Raw genomic sequence first — 19,844 nt, 5'->3', positions numbered from 1 at the left:
ACAAATGCATATCAGGAGGCTCCCTTGTCCTTTCCAGAGTTTGGTCTCACACCAGCTGTTGGACACAGTTGAAAACCTGCAGAGCACACTTCTGATTGGGAAGCAGCCAAATGATGAACCAATGGTACTGATCGCTCCTTCTGTCGCAATGTACATAAACAGGTAACAGTCTGCACATTTCAGTTGTGGCCTGTGTTTCTACATACCTGACAATCTCCAATCATTCTCAAGAAAAATAGCTATCATTTTCTCATTAAATGGAGTCACCCAACCAAATATTACACAGTTGGTAACAAATCCATAGGTGCTATGAGGTTCTAACTGGTTATCCATTGTAAGAACAGTTTTAACTACAACTAATTTCAGTAAGACTAGCCTGAAAATTCTCATAGATGATCTGTGGCCAGAGAACAATTCTTTGGGATTACATAGATCAGGCATCCCCCACTTAAATTTGTACAACTCCTGTTGTGTCAAGTTAATTTTGTTTTCTTTTTCAATGTTTGCTGAAGCTACTATAAGTACAAAATTGTCACAGGGTTGGACAGAAGAAAATGTGAGTTCTCCAGTCATAAAATCATCCCCTAAACTGTTTACTTAGAGCATGATTTTCAACCATATAGATCATACTTGACATGCAATTGCTCACCTCATTTGTGGAGATGCAACAATTGTACATAGAAATCAAGTGTGTGTTCATGCAAATCGACACTTAGATGCACTTGCACCAGCCAGTTCCCAAGATGAGTATAACTGCAAACCCAAATTAAATGCACAATTGCACATGCACATTTTTTTTAAATTGTGCCCTTTAATAATTTGTTATGTTCGGCATGTTGAGCATTACAGCAAGCAGAGACAGGTCATGAAGTATTTGCCAACGGAGTTAGAAATAGTTCTTCAGCCAAGTTACACTCACCCAGCCATGAAGCCTTCCGTCTAGGAGTAACATTAACTATGCCTTAGCAACCCTGCACTGTGCTATTAATACATCTCTGCCTTTGTCTCCATCTGTTCTTATTTTCTCTGCTTGCATCTGACCCCAATTCTGGACAGGTTACAAACAGACAGCATGGATGGCACATCCATTAACATCTCCAATTCCAACTCTGCCAGCTTTACCCTCCCCTCCGCCTCCTCTCTCAGTGTCTCAGGAGACAGTGATGAAACCATGGATATAAGGGCAAGTGAATGTTACTCTGACTTGATGTATTCTATGAACTCATTAATTCTCTTGCTCGAATGAGTTTGGAGCCTTTTCTCTTTTCACACTGATTCACAGGGTGTCGTGGTTCTTGGCCTTCGTTATGCCAGCAAATTCACTTGGAATTTATCAGACCAGAGGATCCTTTTCCTTTTTCTAATTGCATGGGATTTGGTGCAGGTAGTTGACGGGAACTGGGAGCTTCTTGGAAAGTCACCGCCTCTGCCTGATTCACAGCTCTCTGAGTTGCCCACAGCAATAGACTCAATTGATAACTCTAACCCTATGCACCGTTTGGTTACATTCACTGTCGTGAGGAGGTTGTTGTGTGCAGCTGATCACAGTGTCTATACCATTATTTAACCAACAAGCCTGGAGCACGGTTTTCCCCAAGCAGCATGAGTCAATTGGAGCTACTCAGATCCTGTAGGGACAATAGGGCTTTCCTACCAGTGGCGTATTTTCCATTGTCTTATCTAGGACACAATCTATTCCCTAGTATATTTTTGTCTTGTTATGATATTTTTACATTTCTCTTTCTAGGGGTCTCCCAGACTGATTCAACACAGTCAGGCTGGGAAAATCCTATACACTGCTGTAGGTTAAGTGTCTCCTTCAATACCCTCTCTCTATTCCAGCTCTGTTAGGGCATGATCCAAAACCTACTAACATCAGTGGAAACACTCCCACTGTCTTCACTGGGCTTTGGATGCCCCTCCTTTTTTTTCTTGCATCTGTACTCATGACTCTAACATACTCTGATTTGCACCCCAGGCAGTAGGTAGTAACTGGAAATAGATTTGTATATCATGTTAACTCCAGTAATTCCAGGACAGGCACAGCAATTTGACTTTGATGGAATAACTCTGGATTAATACTGGGGTGATTGAATTTGGCCCCTCATATCTAAATGAGCCATGAAAAGGCACATGAATGGAAAGTGATAGATAAAGTTCGCTGCATGTTACAGATATATTAGAGATGGGTGTGAGCTGCAATTTTTATATCCAAATCAAAATCCAAACTTTCCCATAATTTAAGGCTTGGGTTTGGCCCATTATTGAATTAGGGGCCAGCTTCAAACTTGGATCTGAACTCTTCTGAAGTTCAGGGTTGTTTGGATCTCGGGTTTGGTTCTGAGTTCATCTCTAATCTACATGGAAATCCAAAAATTATGAATATAATAAAATACCTTGTACAACCCAAATGCTGATTGTCATTCATGTCTTGCTGTAGATGGTGAGCTTTGCAGTGAATCCCTTTTCCTCAAGTGACACCAGTTTTGAGATCAGTGGAGCTGTGGCAGGCCTAAGTCTTACTAACCTGGATGGATTGGTCATACCAGTTAATGACCTTACTGAAAACATTGAGGTAAATCCAATCCTCTCTCTCAGTGTGAATTGGATGTCAGGTGCTCTATAAATGTCAGTTGTATTCATCATCATCAATCGTCATCTCACCAAGTAGCAAGCTTGGTAGAAAAATGGTGATGTTGTGTTTGCTGCCAACACACAAAGAGAGAGTATGGTGCAAGCACATGCTAGGAAGGAATGTATGTGTGGTTTGCAGAATGAACACAATGAGCATCTCTTTCATGAGGTCTATGTGTGCAGCCCTAATGTGCTGTTACTGGTACAAGTGATTCAGCCTTTCCTTCTCCTTTATCATGTGGATGAACAAGGAGAAGTGAAACATGAGAATCCTAATGCTTATGGAAGATATGGTCAGCCTGAAACACAATGTGATGTCTAAATAATAAAACCATCATAATCCTGCCTCTGTGCAGGGCAATGGACTTGATGACCTCTTGAGGCTCCTTCCAGTCTTATATTTCTCTGATTTTATGATTCTATCATCCCAATATTGTATGTCCATATTATTATTTCTTAGGCCTTCTAGCCCATGTGTAAAAGTATTAAACTAATGCCTTAATCATTCAACAATGCAATTTCTGTTTCAAGATGACCATAATCTGAACTCTTTAGATGTAACAGGTATCTATATTGTTCCTCACCTGGAAGATGTAGTCTAGAATCATTTAGACGTCATTCATTTCCTAAAAACTCAAGATGGTCTCACACATGGAGCTCTTGCAAAATGTGCTTATCTTCTATCCTGCCCACATTCCTCCCTAACCCATGTGTGCACCAAGCATAAAGAGTTTTGAGATGAATCAATGTAGAGTTGATATGGACTTTTCAGAAGCTTGTTCTAAGTATCAAGCAAATAGCATTTGAGTAGGCGTACAACAGGGAAGTCTTATTTATGATAGATGTCCACCAGGATGGATTTGCTTGGGAGTTCTTTCCCTACAGTATGTTCTGAAAGCAGAAATTATCTATCATGTAGCCACATCGTATTATTATGTAATAGGATCAAGGCGCTGTTACACATTTTTAGGAATGAATCTCTGTGTTCAAATATAGATAATGCTGCCAAGACTTTCAGCACCTCAGGAGGACAGTAGTCTGTTGAATCTGGGCAATTTTACTGCTCTCCAAGTCAATGTCACCTCAGAAAATACATCTCTAGTGATCCACCTGGAAACTGAACAGGATATTCCGCTAATACTATACTTGGGATATGGCTACCACCCAAATGAGACTAACTATGATCTGAAAGCTCATCTGCCCCATAAGAAAAACACTGGAGGTAAGATCATTTGCCAGTGACATTTGATTCTGAGCACTCTAGGCTCATCTGCAAGCTATTGAGCACCCTTAACTCATACTTTCTAATAGAAGCTGAGCACACTGAACATGAGCTCTTAGGTCCAGATCCACAGAGGTATTTAAGCTCTTAGCTTTCATTGACTTAAATGGAAATTAGGATCCTAAATACCTTTGTGGCTCTGAGCCTTAATTCTCACATGTAGTGCTGTCATCCACATTTTTACAGATAAGAACAAATATAAATTGTAGAGATGAGCTCGAAATCAGAAGTTTGGATGTGTAAATGGCAATGAACCTCCTCAAAGTCTGAAAGAATTTCAGTCTGTGTCCTGGTTCAGGCCATCTCTATAAACACTGTGCACAAACAGAAGCAAAGAATGGGTGCTTTGAATAACTAACTGCTAAAAACCTACATGGATAGCTATTCTGACAACTATTCTGTTATTCTATTTATTGGCATGTATACAATGTATCTGGATATTGCTGAAACAAATGCTTTCTTACATAGACTGCAACTAAAATATTTCTGTTCAAGATAAGTCAAACACATGGGTTCTTAGCCCAGAAGAACTCATTTTCGGAGAAGGGGCTTACTATTTCATGATGAAACAAGACATGGAAATGGATTCTACAATCAACAGTGATCTAACTGTAGCTGTCACTTCCTTTGTATCCCAGTGTGTGTTTTGGGATGAGCTCCAGGGCAACTGGAATAGCTACGGGTGCCATGTAAGTAAAGAGAAGCAAAAGAACATTGCCCCGTATCTTTCCTCAATACATTTCAAAGCTAGCCTAGATAACAATAACATTTGGTAAAATGAGTGAACATGTTTCACTGAACTCTTGATAACACCGTGAAATAAGACCAGTTTGGGATAGGAGAAAGTCATGAAGCTCAGGTTATTTCAATATAAAGTGGAAGTTAGACACATTTTCTCTAGGACTTCTAAGTGAGAAGTGGTTGAAGCATTCTGAATTCTGGATTCTGTTTAGTACTATAATACCCACTTCTAGTTAGGTCTTAGAATCACTGTCCTCTACTGGAATTTGTAGGATCTACTCACATATAACAATTTTCCACACCTACCTCAGCTAATTTTCCTGTTTTTTTAGCTTGCTAGGTAAGTAAGCTGTACTTTGAAGCCAAAGGGTGAGAATGTTGTTCTTTGGCTTTCAGGTAGGTCCAAAAACAACTCCCAGCAGCGTCCAGTGTCTCTGCAACCATCTGACCTTCTTTGGGAGCTCCTTCTTTGTCACGCCTAACACCATTGATGTCAGCAAAACAGTGGAGCTGTTTGGCACATTTGTGGACAATCCCGTGGTAGTGACAACTGTAGGCTGTATCTTTCTGGTGTATGTGCTGGTGGCTATTTGGGCTAGAAGGAAAGACATTCAGGATGATGCCAAAGTAAGCATTCCGCTAACAGATAGTGTGAAAGGAAGAATTTCCCCTCTGTCTGGCGTGCTTTGGTCATATTAATGCAGTCACTTAGGACAGAGTCAGCAGTTGGTCCCTTTAGAGCTGATGCCACTAATTCCCCATAAAGGGAATGGGTGATCCAAGAGTGATTAAAGAGCTAGCACTGGATATCCCAATTGTTTAATGTTTTTCTCTATCATTTTCAGTCTATGCCCTGCAGTATACATGAGGAAGGAGGGAGTCTAAGGTTTCAGTGAATTGCTTTCATTAAAGTTTTACATCAAGAATATAACACTTGAGACTGAATTGAGTTTGTCACTCAGAATGTCCCCAAATGCTGTCCATTTATCTCTCTCTTTCTCTAATCTACTTCTAGACATAGTCAAAAAATGGAGGGGAGGAGCTGCCTGTGGAAAATATTGAAAAAAACAGAATAGGTTTTGTCTAATTATTTCATGGAAAATTTTAGTTTTCTGCAAATATTTGAATACTGAAAATTTTGGGGGTTTTGGCCAATATATTTCAGCTTTCAAACATTCAGCTTTTCAACAAAAAAATCAAAATTTTCCATGGAAACTAGCCACTTTTTAAAAAAAAATTAATTTTGTCAAAACCAAGTTTTGCATCAAAAAACAATTTTGACAGAAAAATTTCCATCGGTCCTACCTACTTCCTCTTGCTGCCACACTTCCTGCTAGTTATATGCAGTGTCCACAAGATGACACCAGGCCATATTTCCCATCCACAAGCCTGAAGAAAGCCCTACTCCCAGCCCTGTTACTATTTTACCATTCATAGGATTCTCCCGGTGGTGTTGTCTCTCTCTCCAGGTGAAGATCACAGTGTTGGAGGATAATGATCCCTTTGCTCAGTATCGTTATCTTGTGACAGTTTTTACAGGGCACCGTCGAGGGGCAGCCACAACCTCCAAGGTACTGATGGACTTAGACATGTGTAGGTATCTTCTGAATGTTTAATAGACCATCAGCAGGTAGAGCTCCAGGACCAGAAATATTTGTCACATCAGGAAACTGACCACGTCATATTTAAGCCTGACATCTAAGGGAGGCAGCAGGCCACCAAAGAGAGTTTTGGCCTCTCCAAGGGAAAGGGCAAGTAACCAAATGTCTTCTCTTCCTCTCCCTAGGCCAAAGGGGCCTCTGGATCTGGGTGGCAGATGTAACAGCAGCAATATGCTGTGCCTGGCCTCTGCCACCCACAGTGTGAGGGGGATCCAGGGAACGGGGAATCCAGAGGATTGATTCTCTGAGCACCATTACATCTGCAGCCTCACTCACTCTGCTGCAAAAGAGAGGCTGAATGAGTGAAGCTCCCCATACATTCACAACAATGTAACAGCAGTTGTTCTCATGCTACTCAGCAGCTGTGGTGGCTTCCATTACACTCAGTTCCTGGGATTTTGCAAGACTGTCATGACATCCTGCCAACTGTGGGCCAGCTCCTGAACTCTTGACTCAATTTTCACTAAGTCCCTAGGCAGGGCAGCTTGGCTTCAGCGGGAATTTGCCATAACTGGGGCTCAGTAAGGAGTTCAGGACTGGGTCCCATGTCAATACAAAGTACCCGTGTCCAAGCCATGAATGGAAATAAATGGGGCCATGCTGCCAATTATCAACACACCCATACGGTACATCTTTCAGGTGACGCTCACCCTTTATGGCCTGGAAGGAGAGAGCGAACCCCACCACTTGGCTGACCCTGATACACTAGTCTTTGAGCGTGGAGGAGTGGATGTTTTCTTGCTCTGTACCCTGTTCCCTCTTGGGGAACTGCAGAGTATCCGACTGTGGCATGATAATTCAGGAGACAGCCCATCCTGGTAAGCAAGGGGAGAGGATATGGGGAGACAGAGGAATATCCTTTACACTGATACCACTTTGCCCTTCTGTAGCACTTACCAAACATTCATGTATTTATCCTCACCCCAACCCTAGGAAGTCGTAATGTGCTATCTCCATTTTGCAGATGAAGAAGCTAAGTCACAAAGAGGCTAAGGGCCAGAGTCTGACACCCATACTCTCAGTGAGTTGCACCTAGAGTGACCTAACTTCCATAGCACCTTCCCCATGTGAGTTAGTTCTTTATTTTTACGGCACAGGTATGTGAATCGCGTGCTGGTCCATGACCTGGCTCAAGATCAGAAATGGTATTTCCTCTGTAACTCTTGGCTGGCCATTGATGTTGGAGAGTGTGTCCTAGACAAAGTGTTCCCAGTCGCCACTGAGCAGGACATGAAGCAGTTCAGGTAACTTCTGCTTTATATTCCTATTGGTTATTGGCAACAATCCACTTGAAAAAGAAGGGATGCAAAGAGGGCCTAACCCCAATCCCATTAATGTCAATGAAGGTCTCGGCCTTGACTTCAGTGGACTTTGGGCCAGAACCAGAATGGGGACTGCTTAGCTGAGTCTGAGTATTAAATTGTAGTATTACTGCACTGAAAACATTGGGGATCGGGGGAGAAGGAGAGTTGGAAGTACCCAATACAAACTCCAGCACCAGATCTGCTTTACCTTGTATCTTCCCTGACAGATTAATAGAAATTGCTTTGGATTAAATTGGTCCTCACCATACTGTTACAGGGAAAGGGCATCAGAAGCTACATTTTAGGCCTCTGCAAAAGGCATTGGCTCTGTTGATGCATTTTGAGGGCCTGGCTATATCCAGTGCTAGCATGACCATCTCACACAACCCAAGTGATGAGAATCCTGTTCAGTGTCATCTCATTATTTAACGTCAATATTGTTAAATAATATCTAGAGGTGTCAGCCAGTTTGGAGCCCCAAACTGAGTTCTATTTCCCCTTCTCCTTTCTAAGCACTTTCTTGCTTCCCCTTTTTTCCCCCTAGTAACCTGTTTTTCATGAAGACCTCGAAGGGTTTCCAGGATGGGCACATCTGGTACTCAATTTTCAACCGCTCCCCACGCAGCTCCTTCACACGAGCCCAGAGGGTGTCATGCTGCTTCTCCCTACTGCTCTGCACCATGCTGACCAGCATCATGTTCTGGGGGGTGCCAAAGGACCCCGCTGAGCAGAAAATGGACTTAGGTAATTGCCTGAGTGACTGCTTGAGCTGGGGAAGAGGGTGGGGACAAGGAGCCAGGAAGTAGCTTCAAGGTGGGATCGCTCAGCAGGGGAGGGGCTCTAAGTCTGGCATTTTTGCTTTGCTCTAGGGCAATTCTTATCCTTCCTCTTTGTCTGCTGATGGCAGGTAAGATCGAGTTCACATGGCAGGAGGTGATGATCGGCTTCGAGAGCTCGCTTCTCATGTTCCCCATCAACCTGCTCATCGTGCAGATCTTCAGGAATATCCGACCCCGGGTGGCCAAAGAGCAGAAAGAGAAGAAACCAGGGAAAAGTGGCCGAGTGTCTCCAAACCTGCCCCCTCCCCCTGAGGCGATCCAGAGCATCGCACTCACCCCTGAGGCTGTGATAAAGGCAAGTCCCTCTGCTCATGGGCTGTTATAGGGGAATGGTTCAGAGTACTTATCTGCCAAGGGAAAGTACAAGGCACTGCATTTCCCACCGCTGATGAGTGTATGCATCAGTATCAACTACTGATTACCATGTTTGGCAATAAAGCACTATTTTGTCCTGTGCCAGAACTGCTTCATATTTCCTTACGTAATAAGTCGAACATTCACTGAGGATTGGCTTTCTGTCAGAGGTCCTCTTGACTCTGGGATGGGGTTAAACAATGAGGGGTATTTAGCTAGGATTGCCATCGTCAGGGTCAAATTCTCCAGGTAGGCGACTCTCGCTGTTTTCATTGGGGTCTCCCCATGTATCTCCCTAGGCAGATAAAGGGCCTTAGGGGTATGTACTGGGGGACCAAAATCACTGTGTTGTGTGGTCACAATCTAACATCAAAGACATGGTGAGGTTAGAGGATAATATTTGTCCCCATGACACAACTAACAACACATGACGTGTAATCATGTTGCTTAATGTACAACTGGAAGGTGCTCCAATCCTATCATGAAGAGCATGGTATAAGAATCTAGTATATGGAATAGAATAAATTCCCCAGTCCCGGTGAATTGTGTGTATTTTCACATCTTGAAAGCTTATCTTGTTGGACTTAAGCTTGTTACACCAGGACTGTCCCATGAAACTGTCTAACCCTGTGAGAGTCTAAGGCCTTATACATGCTGGGGTCAGCACTGTAGTTACAGAATCAGTGCAACCCCCCATTGTAGATGTGCTGCACTAGTGACGCTTACCCTGGTTTCAAACTACATCAGAGCAAGTCACCGGAGCCACTAAGTGACTGCCTACTGTTGCTGCATCTTCCAGGATATCAGGAGAATTGCCAACTCACTGTTTAAAACCCTGAAGACTCCGCTACCCTCCTCAGAAGCAGACCTTGGAAAATCTACTGACATCAACAAACTATTGGCTTTGGTCGAGGACATCATTTGCCAGCAGAACAGAGCCGGGCAAGAGTTTTATGATGAGAGTAAAAAGAAGGATGACCCTATTATCATCACGCTAGGGTCTGTAGATATACAAGGTAAATTGCAAGCTAACAACAGCCTCGCTGAAATGCCTGTAAGTGAAGCCACAGCAAATCGCTAGATGTGAGGACCACTCTTTTACTTCATGTTGACCACAGGACAGTTCAGTGAAAACACCATGGAGTGAATTGGTGGCTATCCGCTGTCCTGCTTTTAAAACCAATGCAGCTTTTCAATGTTTACAAAGGGTCATTGTCCATGTAGCATCAAGATCCTCATGTCTCAGTGATTTCATAATCATGTTGTCCTTTCCCTCATCCTTCCTCTCCTCTGCTATTGTCTCCTCCAGTTCTACTCTTAACTCAGGGCTTGATTCTGCCACCAAGGCTCATGTTGAATATTATCTTAGTCTGTGAGTTGCCCGACTGATTGCAATCCCAGCTTGCCATTGGCTTTTTCAATAGATGTATGAAATTACAGACTGCACAGGTAACCTATGAACAAGAATGTTTGGCCTTGTTGGACTCATCTGTTGAAGTTCTAAGGCTATTGTCATAAAATGTTGCTTGCCAGGTGTGAGGAGAATGCTACTGCTATACTAGTTGTACGAGTTATGAAAGCTAGATTATTAGTATTAGTAATCACCAGAGATGTGCATGTCACCTTCAGAATAATTCCCTGCCCTGAAGATTTTACAATCCTAGGCCCTGATTCTACCACCCTTATTCACGCTTTATTCCACAAGTAGCCTCATTTATTTCCCTTTTTTCCCTCCTCCCCCATTTCCCTGGAGAAAAAATGAGAAGCCCAACTCCAGAGAAAGGAATGGGTGAAAGGCTGAAACACAACGACTATAACCGCTACTTGTACATGCAACTGCAGCATGTAGAGATGGAGTTGGAATTACTGGGACCTCATAAATTCCAGAAGGCTCGGAGTTACTCCCAAGCTGTTAGGCAAGTCCAGCACATGAAAGCCCTCCTGGAAAGCCACATCTGCTCCTCAGGATCCATCAGCGAGAGGTAACAATCACCCTCATCATTGGAATACATAGAGGCAGGTCACTGGTTCAAATCTAGCCCAGGCTGGTAGTAACTGAAAATCATTACCTTCTGGTGGCTGCTTGATAATTGTACAAACACTCTTGGAGGAGCAGCAAGGGAATTTCAGTGGAATGAATACTGCATACTAAAGCAGTAGTGGCAGCTCATCATTCTTTTGTTTATACATTTATGCCTCCAAAACCAAATGTTACAATGCAGTAAAATGTTATAGTAAAGCACTGAAGACAAGCTCTGAGATCCAGAGGGCTCAAGGGTCAAAAGAATGGATGTGTGGGAATCTTTTAGCAAACCACAGAGACAGAAATGGGTCAGAAAAATCTGATTTTTAAGTAGGAAATATTCAATAATATAGTAATGCTGCTCTCCATGGCCTCTAAGCCCTTTTCTGTAGGGACATCTAACAGCCACAATGTAGTGGTGGCTCTGTCACCATCTACATTAGAAATCCTATTATTCTGAGGTTTTAGAAACAAAGCCCATAAAACATGCTTTAATCTTAGCTGATCTGTATCTGTATACCTGTGATTTGTGTGCCTGTATTCTCCACTCCCCCGATGCTATTTATATCATTGTCTCTGTTAAAATAATTTGAAAACAGGGTTTTTTTTGTATCTGACTTTCACATAAGATGTATCTTATCCCCGTTAAGTCCAGAGTTTGCTGTTGTGGTTTGTTTCTGTCTCACTAGTAAAATGACTTTCTCACTATGCTTGACTCTCCAGGTGCTCCCCTACTCCAAGTAGCTCTGGGAATGGCAAGAAAGATTCCTCTTTCAAAGGCCTGCCCTGGTGGTTTGTTTTCATTGGCTGGTTTCTCATAGCTGCCACCAGTGGCGTGTCCGGATTCTTCACCATGCTCTATGGGCTACATTATGGCAAGGAGAATTCCATCAAGTGGCTGATCTCCATGGCCATCTCCTTCTTTGAAAGTCTCTTCATCACACAGCCCTTAAAAGTAAGGTCACTATAAATACAAAACACTGGCTAGGGAAGGGCTGATCCCACAGCCCCCCAGGCACATCACTCCCATTGAAGTGAACTTGAGTTTTGCATTCAAAAGGACTGCAGGACAGAGCTCTTAAAGCAAGAGATCCTTCACCCTTCCTGTAAGTTAGGGGTTTAGTGACAGTTGTATTACAATGTTGTGTTGATTTCTCCTAGCAGGAATCTTGTTCCCTTTAGCTTCACTTCAGCTTGTTTTGTCTTATTTTGATAGCTTCCAGGCTCATGAAAATTCCCCAGGGGGAAAGATATGGCTAGAGGGCAAAACCAATCGCATTTAATGAAATTCACAGCAGCTTGGGGTCCATTCTCTTTCTGATTTCTTGTTCATGGAATTAGCCTATGTTTATAGAAGAGATTAAAAGGCAAAATTCTCCTCCCCAGTCTGCAGCATATGGATCAGAGAGGAGCATTTAAGGCAAGGTCTAGACCTCTCAATACAGAACATGCAGACTTCGAACAAATAGCTAATGTCTTCCAGGTGTTGGGTTTTGCTGCTTTCTTTGCTCTGGTTCTGAAGAAGGTGGAGCAGGAAGATGAGGAAAACACGGCCGTTGATGGACCTCTGTCTGCACCAGGTAATTGTTGTCAGATGTAAAACGTGTAGGGACTAATTAATGAATGTGAAATGTCTTATCTGAGACTTTGAAGTGCTATATTCATGCATATGGGCCCTGCGGAATGCAATACCTAGGCAGGATGGACAAAGGTGACCAACCATCTGTAACCTTTGTGCGCTCCTGATCCTTGGGCCAGCTGCTCTAATTTACACCTGCTAATAATAACATCTGCCAGGATCACTGGAGTGCCCAGGGGATCTAGTTCCATCACTTCCCCTGAGCATGTCTCCTACATGCCCACTAGATTGTGGGGGTGTGAGGAGAAGCGGTTACATTGGCTCTGTGTTAGTTAGGGTTAGGGATTCTCCCATGCTTGAGGAATTCTCAGCTGCCCCATTAGGGCAGCTTTAGGGACCTTTTGCATCTTTAGATAAAAATCTATTGGAGTACAGAAAAGCTGTTGTAGGGGCAATGAAGAGGAGAGCATAAAATCTGATCATATGTTTACTTAGGAAGAAATCCTACTTAGCACATAACAAGGAGGCCACAAAACCAGAAAAACAAAGGAAAAGCCTTGGATCAAAAAGAATAGACCATCCCCATGTGTCCTTCTTCTATATCTCAACACACCCACACCTTTGACCTAGCACTGTTGTCAGACTGCCCTTGTAACTAGACAGGTATAATATTATTACTTGGGACTTGTCTACTATCAGGTGTCTGATGTCAGACCCTTCCCTCCCTGCCATTACTTGCCCTTCCCCCTGTCATAAGTGGGAATGAACCATGTTCTCATTCTGAATAGTAGTAGACCAAGAACTGTGAATGGTCCCTGCTGCTATGCCTGATTGCTATTGCCTCCCATGCCCTCACCTGCATGCTGTAAACTTCAGCAACTGTGTTTCAATATCCAAGGAACAGAATTTGGAAGAAGGGAATGATAGCAGACTGGCTGAAAATGTCAGAACTAAAATAATGGAGTAGGATTTCAGAGGGATGCAAATATGAAGAAACCAACTTAAATGATCCAACTCTCATCCAGAGCATAAAAAAACCAAAATTGCATAGGGAAAAAAGAATGTGCAGGGAATGCACTCAGCTTTCCATTCCCAATACAATGCCATTTACATTAGTGCTGTGCTAACTTCCCAATGTTTACATCATGGGTTGTTTTGCAACAAACCTACAGCAACTCCACAACTTAATGAAAATGCATACATTTGGCACTCTGTTATATGCTGCACGTTTCACTAGCTTTTGTAAACCCAAACCTGAACAAACATCAATAAAACCCAACTTCTATCTTAGGGAAGTTCCCTCCACATTCTTCCTTGCCAGATATGTAAGTCCTTAGTTTGCTGTTGGTTTCACTTCCAAACCGATGATTTATCCGAAGTGGAGCTGATGCATAATGCAACTGGTGGCTCCTGTAGCCTCAATATATTGTATTCAATGGGAGCTCCATTGTCCAGTGTTCAAAGTATGGCCCTAAACACAGTAGAAGCAGCATTTTTCTTCTGCATATTAAAGTTTCAAAGCTGTATTAAGTCAATGTTCAGTTGTAAACTTTTGAAAAACAACCACAACATTCTGTTCAGAGTTACGAACAACCTCCATTCCTGAGGGGTTCGTAAGTCTGAGGTTCTACTGTCCTACAACTCGCTGCATCAGTTCTCAGGCTGCTGACAGGCTCCTCCTACTGGACAGGCCCTGAAGAGTCCTTAGGACACCCCATCTGCTTAAGTAGGAGGCCCAATGTCACAAATTGGGTTTACATCATCTCTTTGTGTAGATGTAAATGGGGCTCTTGGCTCCCACTCCCCTTGACCACTCTCAGATTCTCTAATCCCAAAAGGGCTCCAGGGTAGAGGCATCAGCCCCCTAATCGGCCTGCCTTGGGGCTTGCTGGACCTATCTTACCCAGCCAGTATACCAGGGTCACTCTCTCCTTGTAAACATGGGGAGAAGAACTTGGTAATTGGCCTTCCCAAGGACAGATCCCCCAGAAGCTTCCAGGAGTCTCCTCTGGAGCCATAGAACCACCCTGGGCTCTCTCACAGAGCTAACCAGCAACTGCTGGGAACTTCCTGTTTTTAAGCCTTTATTCCACCCTTAACATGACTGACAGCGTGGAGGGGTGGGGCAAGCCTTGCCCACAGCAACTCTTTAACTCCATCATCACCGGAGGGGGTTTATCCCCCTGCAACGCTCTGTCCCTGACATACCACAAGTAAGACATCCCGGTAAGTGGACCTGCCAAACTGATAGAATCCAGGAAATAGTGTTATGTCCCCAGAAAGAAGGGGGTTTGTGTCTTCTTTCAGCCAGATCTTAAGAGGCCAACAAGTTCCAGGTCTGCTTTAATATACCCACCGTGTGGGGAAGGGGAGTTCAGGGGGTAGAGGAAACAATTTTTCACTTGGGAATTTGCCTTTGGCTGTAGCAGCTGCACGAACCCTCTCACAAAGGGTATGTCGATTTCCAGCACTGGACTGGATGTCTGCCAGGCCTCCCTATATCTTTTTGAAGTATAAATCCTGCTGCCTGTGATCAGCCCAGCAAGCCATGTGCAGGCCATTCCCCATTGTGTTGGGATCTATTTTTATCTCTCTCTTCATCTGAATCTTCTTTTTCCCCTTCTCACGACCCAGACGGGTGTTAAATCATTTATGGTACTTGACATTTGTAGCCTGTTTGAGCTAAAATCCTCAGTTCCTTGTCCTACCTAGTCGGTAAGTCTCCATTATTTTCCATTTCTGGATGTTCAGCCTTTGCTGCTAGGCTTAGTTATATGTGTATAAATATGCCATGTAGGTATGGGTGTGTGTCTGCCTGTATGTACCGTATATACACATGCTGTGGGCCAGATCCTCAGTGGGTGGAAATTGTCTTGGCTCAATGGACTCTGATGGGACTGTGACAATTTACACCTGCTGAGGGTCAGCCCCATGGGACTTTATCATTCGCTGCTGTGTGAGATGGGTGCAGGAGGACACCACTCAACTGCAGAGAGCACAGGCACTGGGGGAGCACACACAGAGACTGCAACGGCAGAAGCTGCTGGTCTGTGCAGAAAGGGGCTGGTGCTCAGGCTCCGACCTGCCCAGAAGTCCTGCTGCTAACCCTTGCCTTGCCAGGCTCACAGAGCAACACGACTGGGGACATGCTGCCTTCCCCCACTCCTGTGGGATGGCATGGGCTGGTAAATGGAGGATCCTGCACAGTTGCTGCTGCCAGCTCCTTTCTAGCCTTTTCCCTCCCCCCCCACCTTTATTCCCACTTGTCATTTCTTGTTTTTTGCTTTCTCTCTCCCCCTCTCTCATAGCTCTCACCCTTCACCACTCCCCCACTCACTAGAAGGCTTCATGCTGCTGGGCATTGGTTCCGTTGGGGTGGGGCATCCTTCCAAAGCTGGGCTGAGAGTCGTGGGAGCAGAGAAGAGAGGCGTGGGCTATTGGGCTGTGGCCTGAGCTTGCAGCCCTGTGTTTATGAGTTACCCGCACAGCTAGCTACATTAGGGGGCACAGTGGGAGTGGGGAGGAAAAGTCAGCAGCTTTCAGACTGGTCACTTTACCTGCAGAAGTTGCAGCATGTTTGCAGCATGCAGATCTGGGGTCTGGTAGTTTTCCCACCAGCACTGATACTCTCCCCATCCCTGTACCTCCATTTTCCCTAGAAATAATCTGTTGCCCCAGCTCAGGGTTGCTCACCCCCACCCCACTGGTTGGAGAAACCCTGGTATAATGCTTGAAATGCTTCCCTGAAGCGGCTGGGGGCCCCTAGAAATGAAAAGCAGGGCTTGCAGGGGCTGCTGACATGCTGGCTTTTATCGCTCTTGCACACAGGAGACTCAAATCCTCTATTTGGAGTTCGACGAGACAGCAGAAGCAACATCTACAAGCCACCCCCTACCACAGACATTGAGAGAATGAAGAACAATCACATCAAGGAGCAGAAAGCGTTTGCCTTAATCCGAGAAATACTGGGTCTGCAATCTGCCCGCAAACGATCTTCTTGTTTTACTGATAAAGCTTTTTCATGTGTTTGGAAACCAGTGCTAATATCATCCTGCTGGATTCCTTATATGTATTGGATATATGGGCTGTAAATAGTGCATTCAGAGGGTGGAGAGATGAAAGCTAGAAGGGGGTGATAGCCAATGGGCTACGGGTGGGTTTTATGAGAAAGGGGAGAACAACAGCTTGCTTATATTTTAAGAGACCAGGTCAGTGGAGTCTGAGACTTTATGAATAAGGAAGAAGAGGAGGATGAAGGATATTAATAACTGAGAGAGGGTGGGATCAAAGGCGTAGTGGGAGGGCTCCTTCCTGTGATCAAGAATTACCCATAGTTAATATCCTTGGCTCCATTCTTGCTTCCTCTGAAGTCAATGGAAAAATTTGCCTTGACTTCACTGAGAGAAGATTTGAGTCTTGAGACTTTTATGGCCTGAGTTATTGCTGGTGTCCTACCTGTTTGCCTGATCTTTTTCTTGAACCCTACTCAGATTCCGATTGGTGGGATGTGGGGAAAAAACAACAGTCTAAGCCAATTAGGGTGATCAGACATCATATTATCAGGACCGTCCTGATATTAAGGGCTTTGTCTTATATAAGCAACTATCCCACCTTCCGCCGAAAAAAAAGGTGCCCCAATTTTTCACACTTACTATCTGGTCACCCTAAAGCCAGCCCATGTAAATTCAGTACTGATCTGATATAGTCCAGAGAGCAGAATTTTGACAGACATCTTCTTAGCCTAATACTAAGTGATAATAGCAATAATTGTCATATTGTTCTGTACTAAACAGACAATATCAATAATAACCTAAAAGCATATGTGCTGTCATTTGCTGTTCTTTCCAGCCTACGTGGGATTTTTATGGATGCTACTGTTGGTTGCCTATGGACAAAGAGATCCCAATTCCTACTATTTGAACAAGCACATTGAAAGCAGCTTTACAGATGGCTTTCAAGATGTATACACCTATCAGGACTTCTTCACATGGGCAAGAACTACCTTAGTCAACAAATTATATGGCTCGTATCAAGGTGCAGAGTTCTGATTGGATTTCACATTGTTTGACTTAGCATTCCAAATTCTGACTTTTCTGCATGCCCCCAACTCATCCATGTATATTGGGCTGCTGGGGAGGGTCGTTAGGGTGCAAGCCTGGTGTCCTAATGATTTACACAAGTTAGTGTCATCCAGTACATTCCCTCAATAGCTGATCAATATCTGCATAGTTGAATGGGTACAACTCATACTGTGCATTAAAACATAATGGGCCAAATTCATCTCTGATGTATCTCCATGGAAGTTAGTAGAATGGCTCCAAGTTAAATTTGTCCTGATACTTCAATTATCTTTTTTTTTTTTTTTTGTTATGCACAAGATCTGTGCCTTATTATAACACTACATAATCTATGTCCAGTGTTGTACTAGAATCTATGCCTGTGGTTTTTCCATGAGCTTCTGTCATTTAAAACCAGACCAAACAGCGAGGTGGCAGCAGGGGTTAGTAATACTACCAGCTTTTCCCCCAATAAATCTGTGCTCATGGCTTAGGCCAAAAGTAAATACAACTCTGACCTTGGTCCCTCTCTGGGCATATCCTAAAAACATAAATTCAGCCCGTTTCTGAGCCAGTGATTAGGAGTGTCTCTGTGCTATTGAGATGCATTGGCAGAGTTGTGTGTAGGGTAATCCTGATGCTGTCGGCATAGTTGCTAGAGCAATAGACCAGAACTCCTGAGATCTGTGTTCTATTCCTGGCTTTTGCCTGTGAGGTGACCTTAGACGAGTCGCTTTCCCTCTCTTTGCTTCAGTTTCCTAGCTGTATAATGGGGATAATGATACTGCCTGCCTGTGAAATGACATCTATGGATGAAAAGCTCTATATAAGAATGAGCTCTTATTATTACATTATGCCTGACTCAAACCAGAACAATTAATCTTTTGTTTTCTTGAGTATTAAATTCACATTGTTTTGGTTTGGTTCAGTTTAAGAAACAGAATCAAGTAATAAACAAGAAAAAAAATCGTTCAGTGGAAAATAAATGGGAGTTAAGACTATGGTGATAGCCTGCCATATTGTCAACACTGATTCTTTTACATACCCCTTTTAGGCTTCATTACAGATGGCAACTCCAAGTTGGTAGGCAGTGCCCGAATTCGTCAAGTCAGAGTGAAGGGGGATACTTGCCCAATAGCTCCCAAACTGCAAGGCTCGGTCCAAGAATGCCACGCTCCCTATTCTCTGCAAGCAGAAGACACATCAGACTATGGGGAACACTGGAATATCTCAGCCTTCGATAACTCCTCTGACTTGAATTCTGCATGGCAATATCAGAGCCAGTCCAAACTGAGAGGGCATCCAGTGTGGGGCAAACTTGCCATCTATAGGGGAGGAGGATATGTGGTTCACCTAGGAACTGATCCTAAAAATGCAACCAGGTAGCAGTTTTATTGTGTTTTGCTGCTGTTCTGGTTTCGATTTGATTCATGTTTTATGTCTATCATCATCTTGTGTTACATCACGTATTAACTAGAATCCAGTCCAAGATTATAACCTGATCTGATTTTCTAAGATTAGAACTAAATGCATGTATATGGATTTCCGATTTACGCAGGCAAGTGACACAAAATCAAAAAAATTAGAGATAGACAAGACCTAGTACTTCCTCCCAGTCAGTGCAACATTACTCCTTCTTGGGCACACTCTAGCATTTTGTCTAGTCTACTTTTCAATGTCTAAAGCAATAGGTTTTCTACCTCTTCCCTTGACAGATCATTGTACACTTTAACTGGATGCCATTGTTAGGAAATATTTCAGCTTAGATCCCCCTCTGCTCATGTTCATACCATTACTCTTAGTAAGATCTTCTTGGTCAACCTATGCTTTTCATCTCCCTCTGTCAGTGTTTATGCTCTTCAGATGATTGCAGATAATTATTATATCCACCCTCCAGCCATGGTTAGAGATGAAGGAGTGAATTACAGGAAAAAATCTACTGTGTGTATGAACAACAACAGAGAGTGGTTCTAGGAATGAAATAACACAAAATGGAGGCCTTGGGAGTCCAAGGTTTGGAGACAAGTTGGCAGATAAGGGATGTGCGTATAAATAAAAGGAAATGGTGTCCACCAGTGGTGGAAACCCAAGCCTGCCTATGTGCCTACAGATAAATTATATTTTGTTGGAGATAGCAGCATAGGAACCTAGGTTTTCCGATGCCAGGCTGGGTGACTGATCCAGCCAGTATCTTGGCTTCGGTATCAGCCAACACCTGATGCTTCATAGGAGAGTAAAAGCAATGTAGTTGTGCAATGTAGTCCATTGTAGTAATTGTGCAATGTAGTCCATAGAAGAACAGAGAAATTCCTCCCTGCCTGGACCTACGGATCCGGTGTCTTTCAAAAGTCCCTGTCTCGTCTCCACTTT

At 43.5% G+C, this 19,844-nt stretch overlaps 1 protein-coding gene across 1 annotated transcript in view; it reads left to right on the top strand.

Moving 5' to 3' along the window:
- The window catches only part of LOC137147780 (polycystin-1-like protein 2), a 62,664-nt gene that overhangs the window by 33,454 nt on the left and 9,366 nt on the right, over positions 1-19,844 (top strand). The window contains exons 19-36 of the mRNA XM_067540140.1: positions 38-162; positions 1,057-1,183; positions 2,441-2,575; positions 3,631-3,856; positions 4,412-4,605; positions 5,054-5,284; positions 6,127-6,228; positions 6,958-7,136; positions 7,416-7,562; positions 8,167-8,366; positions 8,530-8,756; positions 9,615-9,831; positions 10,569-10,797; positions 11,562-11,793; positions 12,322-12,418; positions 16,246-16,386; positions 17,266-17,451; positions 18,529-18,856. Coding sequence (XP_067396241.1) covers positions 38-162; positions 1,057-1,183; positions 2,441-2,575; positions 3,631-3,856; positions 4,412-4,605; positions 5,054-5,284; positions 6,127-6,228; positions 6,958-7,136; positions 7,416-7,562; positions 8,167-8,366; positions 8,530-8,756; positions 9,615-9,831; positions 10,569-10,797; positions 11,562-11,793; positions 12,322-12,418; positions 16,246-16,386; positions 17,266-17,451; positions 18,529-18,856 — 3,323 coding nt within the window. The remainder of the gene's footprint in view (positions 1-37; positions 163-1,056; positions 1,184-2,440; positions 2,576-3,630; positions 3,857-4,411; positions 4,606-5,053; positions 5,285-6,126; positions 6,229-6,957; positions 7,137-7,415; positions 7,563-8,166; positions 8,367-8,529; positions 8,757-9,614; positions 9,832-10,568; positions 10,798-11,561; positions 11,794-12,321; positions 12,419-16,245; positions 16,387-17,265; positions 17,452-18,528; positions 18,857-19,844) is intronic.

This window comes from Emydura macquarii, unplaced genomic scaffold (genome assembly GCF_026122565.2).
Source record: "Emydura macquarii macquarii isolate MOO-44397 ecotype Brisbane River unplaced genomic scaffold, CSIRO-AGI_Emac_v2 contig_561, whole genome shotgun sequence".
Taxonomy (NCBI): Eukaryota; Metazoa; Chordata; order Testudines; family Chelidae; genus Emydura; species Emydura macquarii.
The sequence above is the reverse complement of the archived record's forward strand: the minus strand, read 5'-3'. Positions and strand labels throughout refer to the sequence as shown.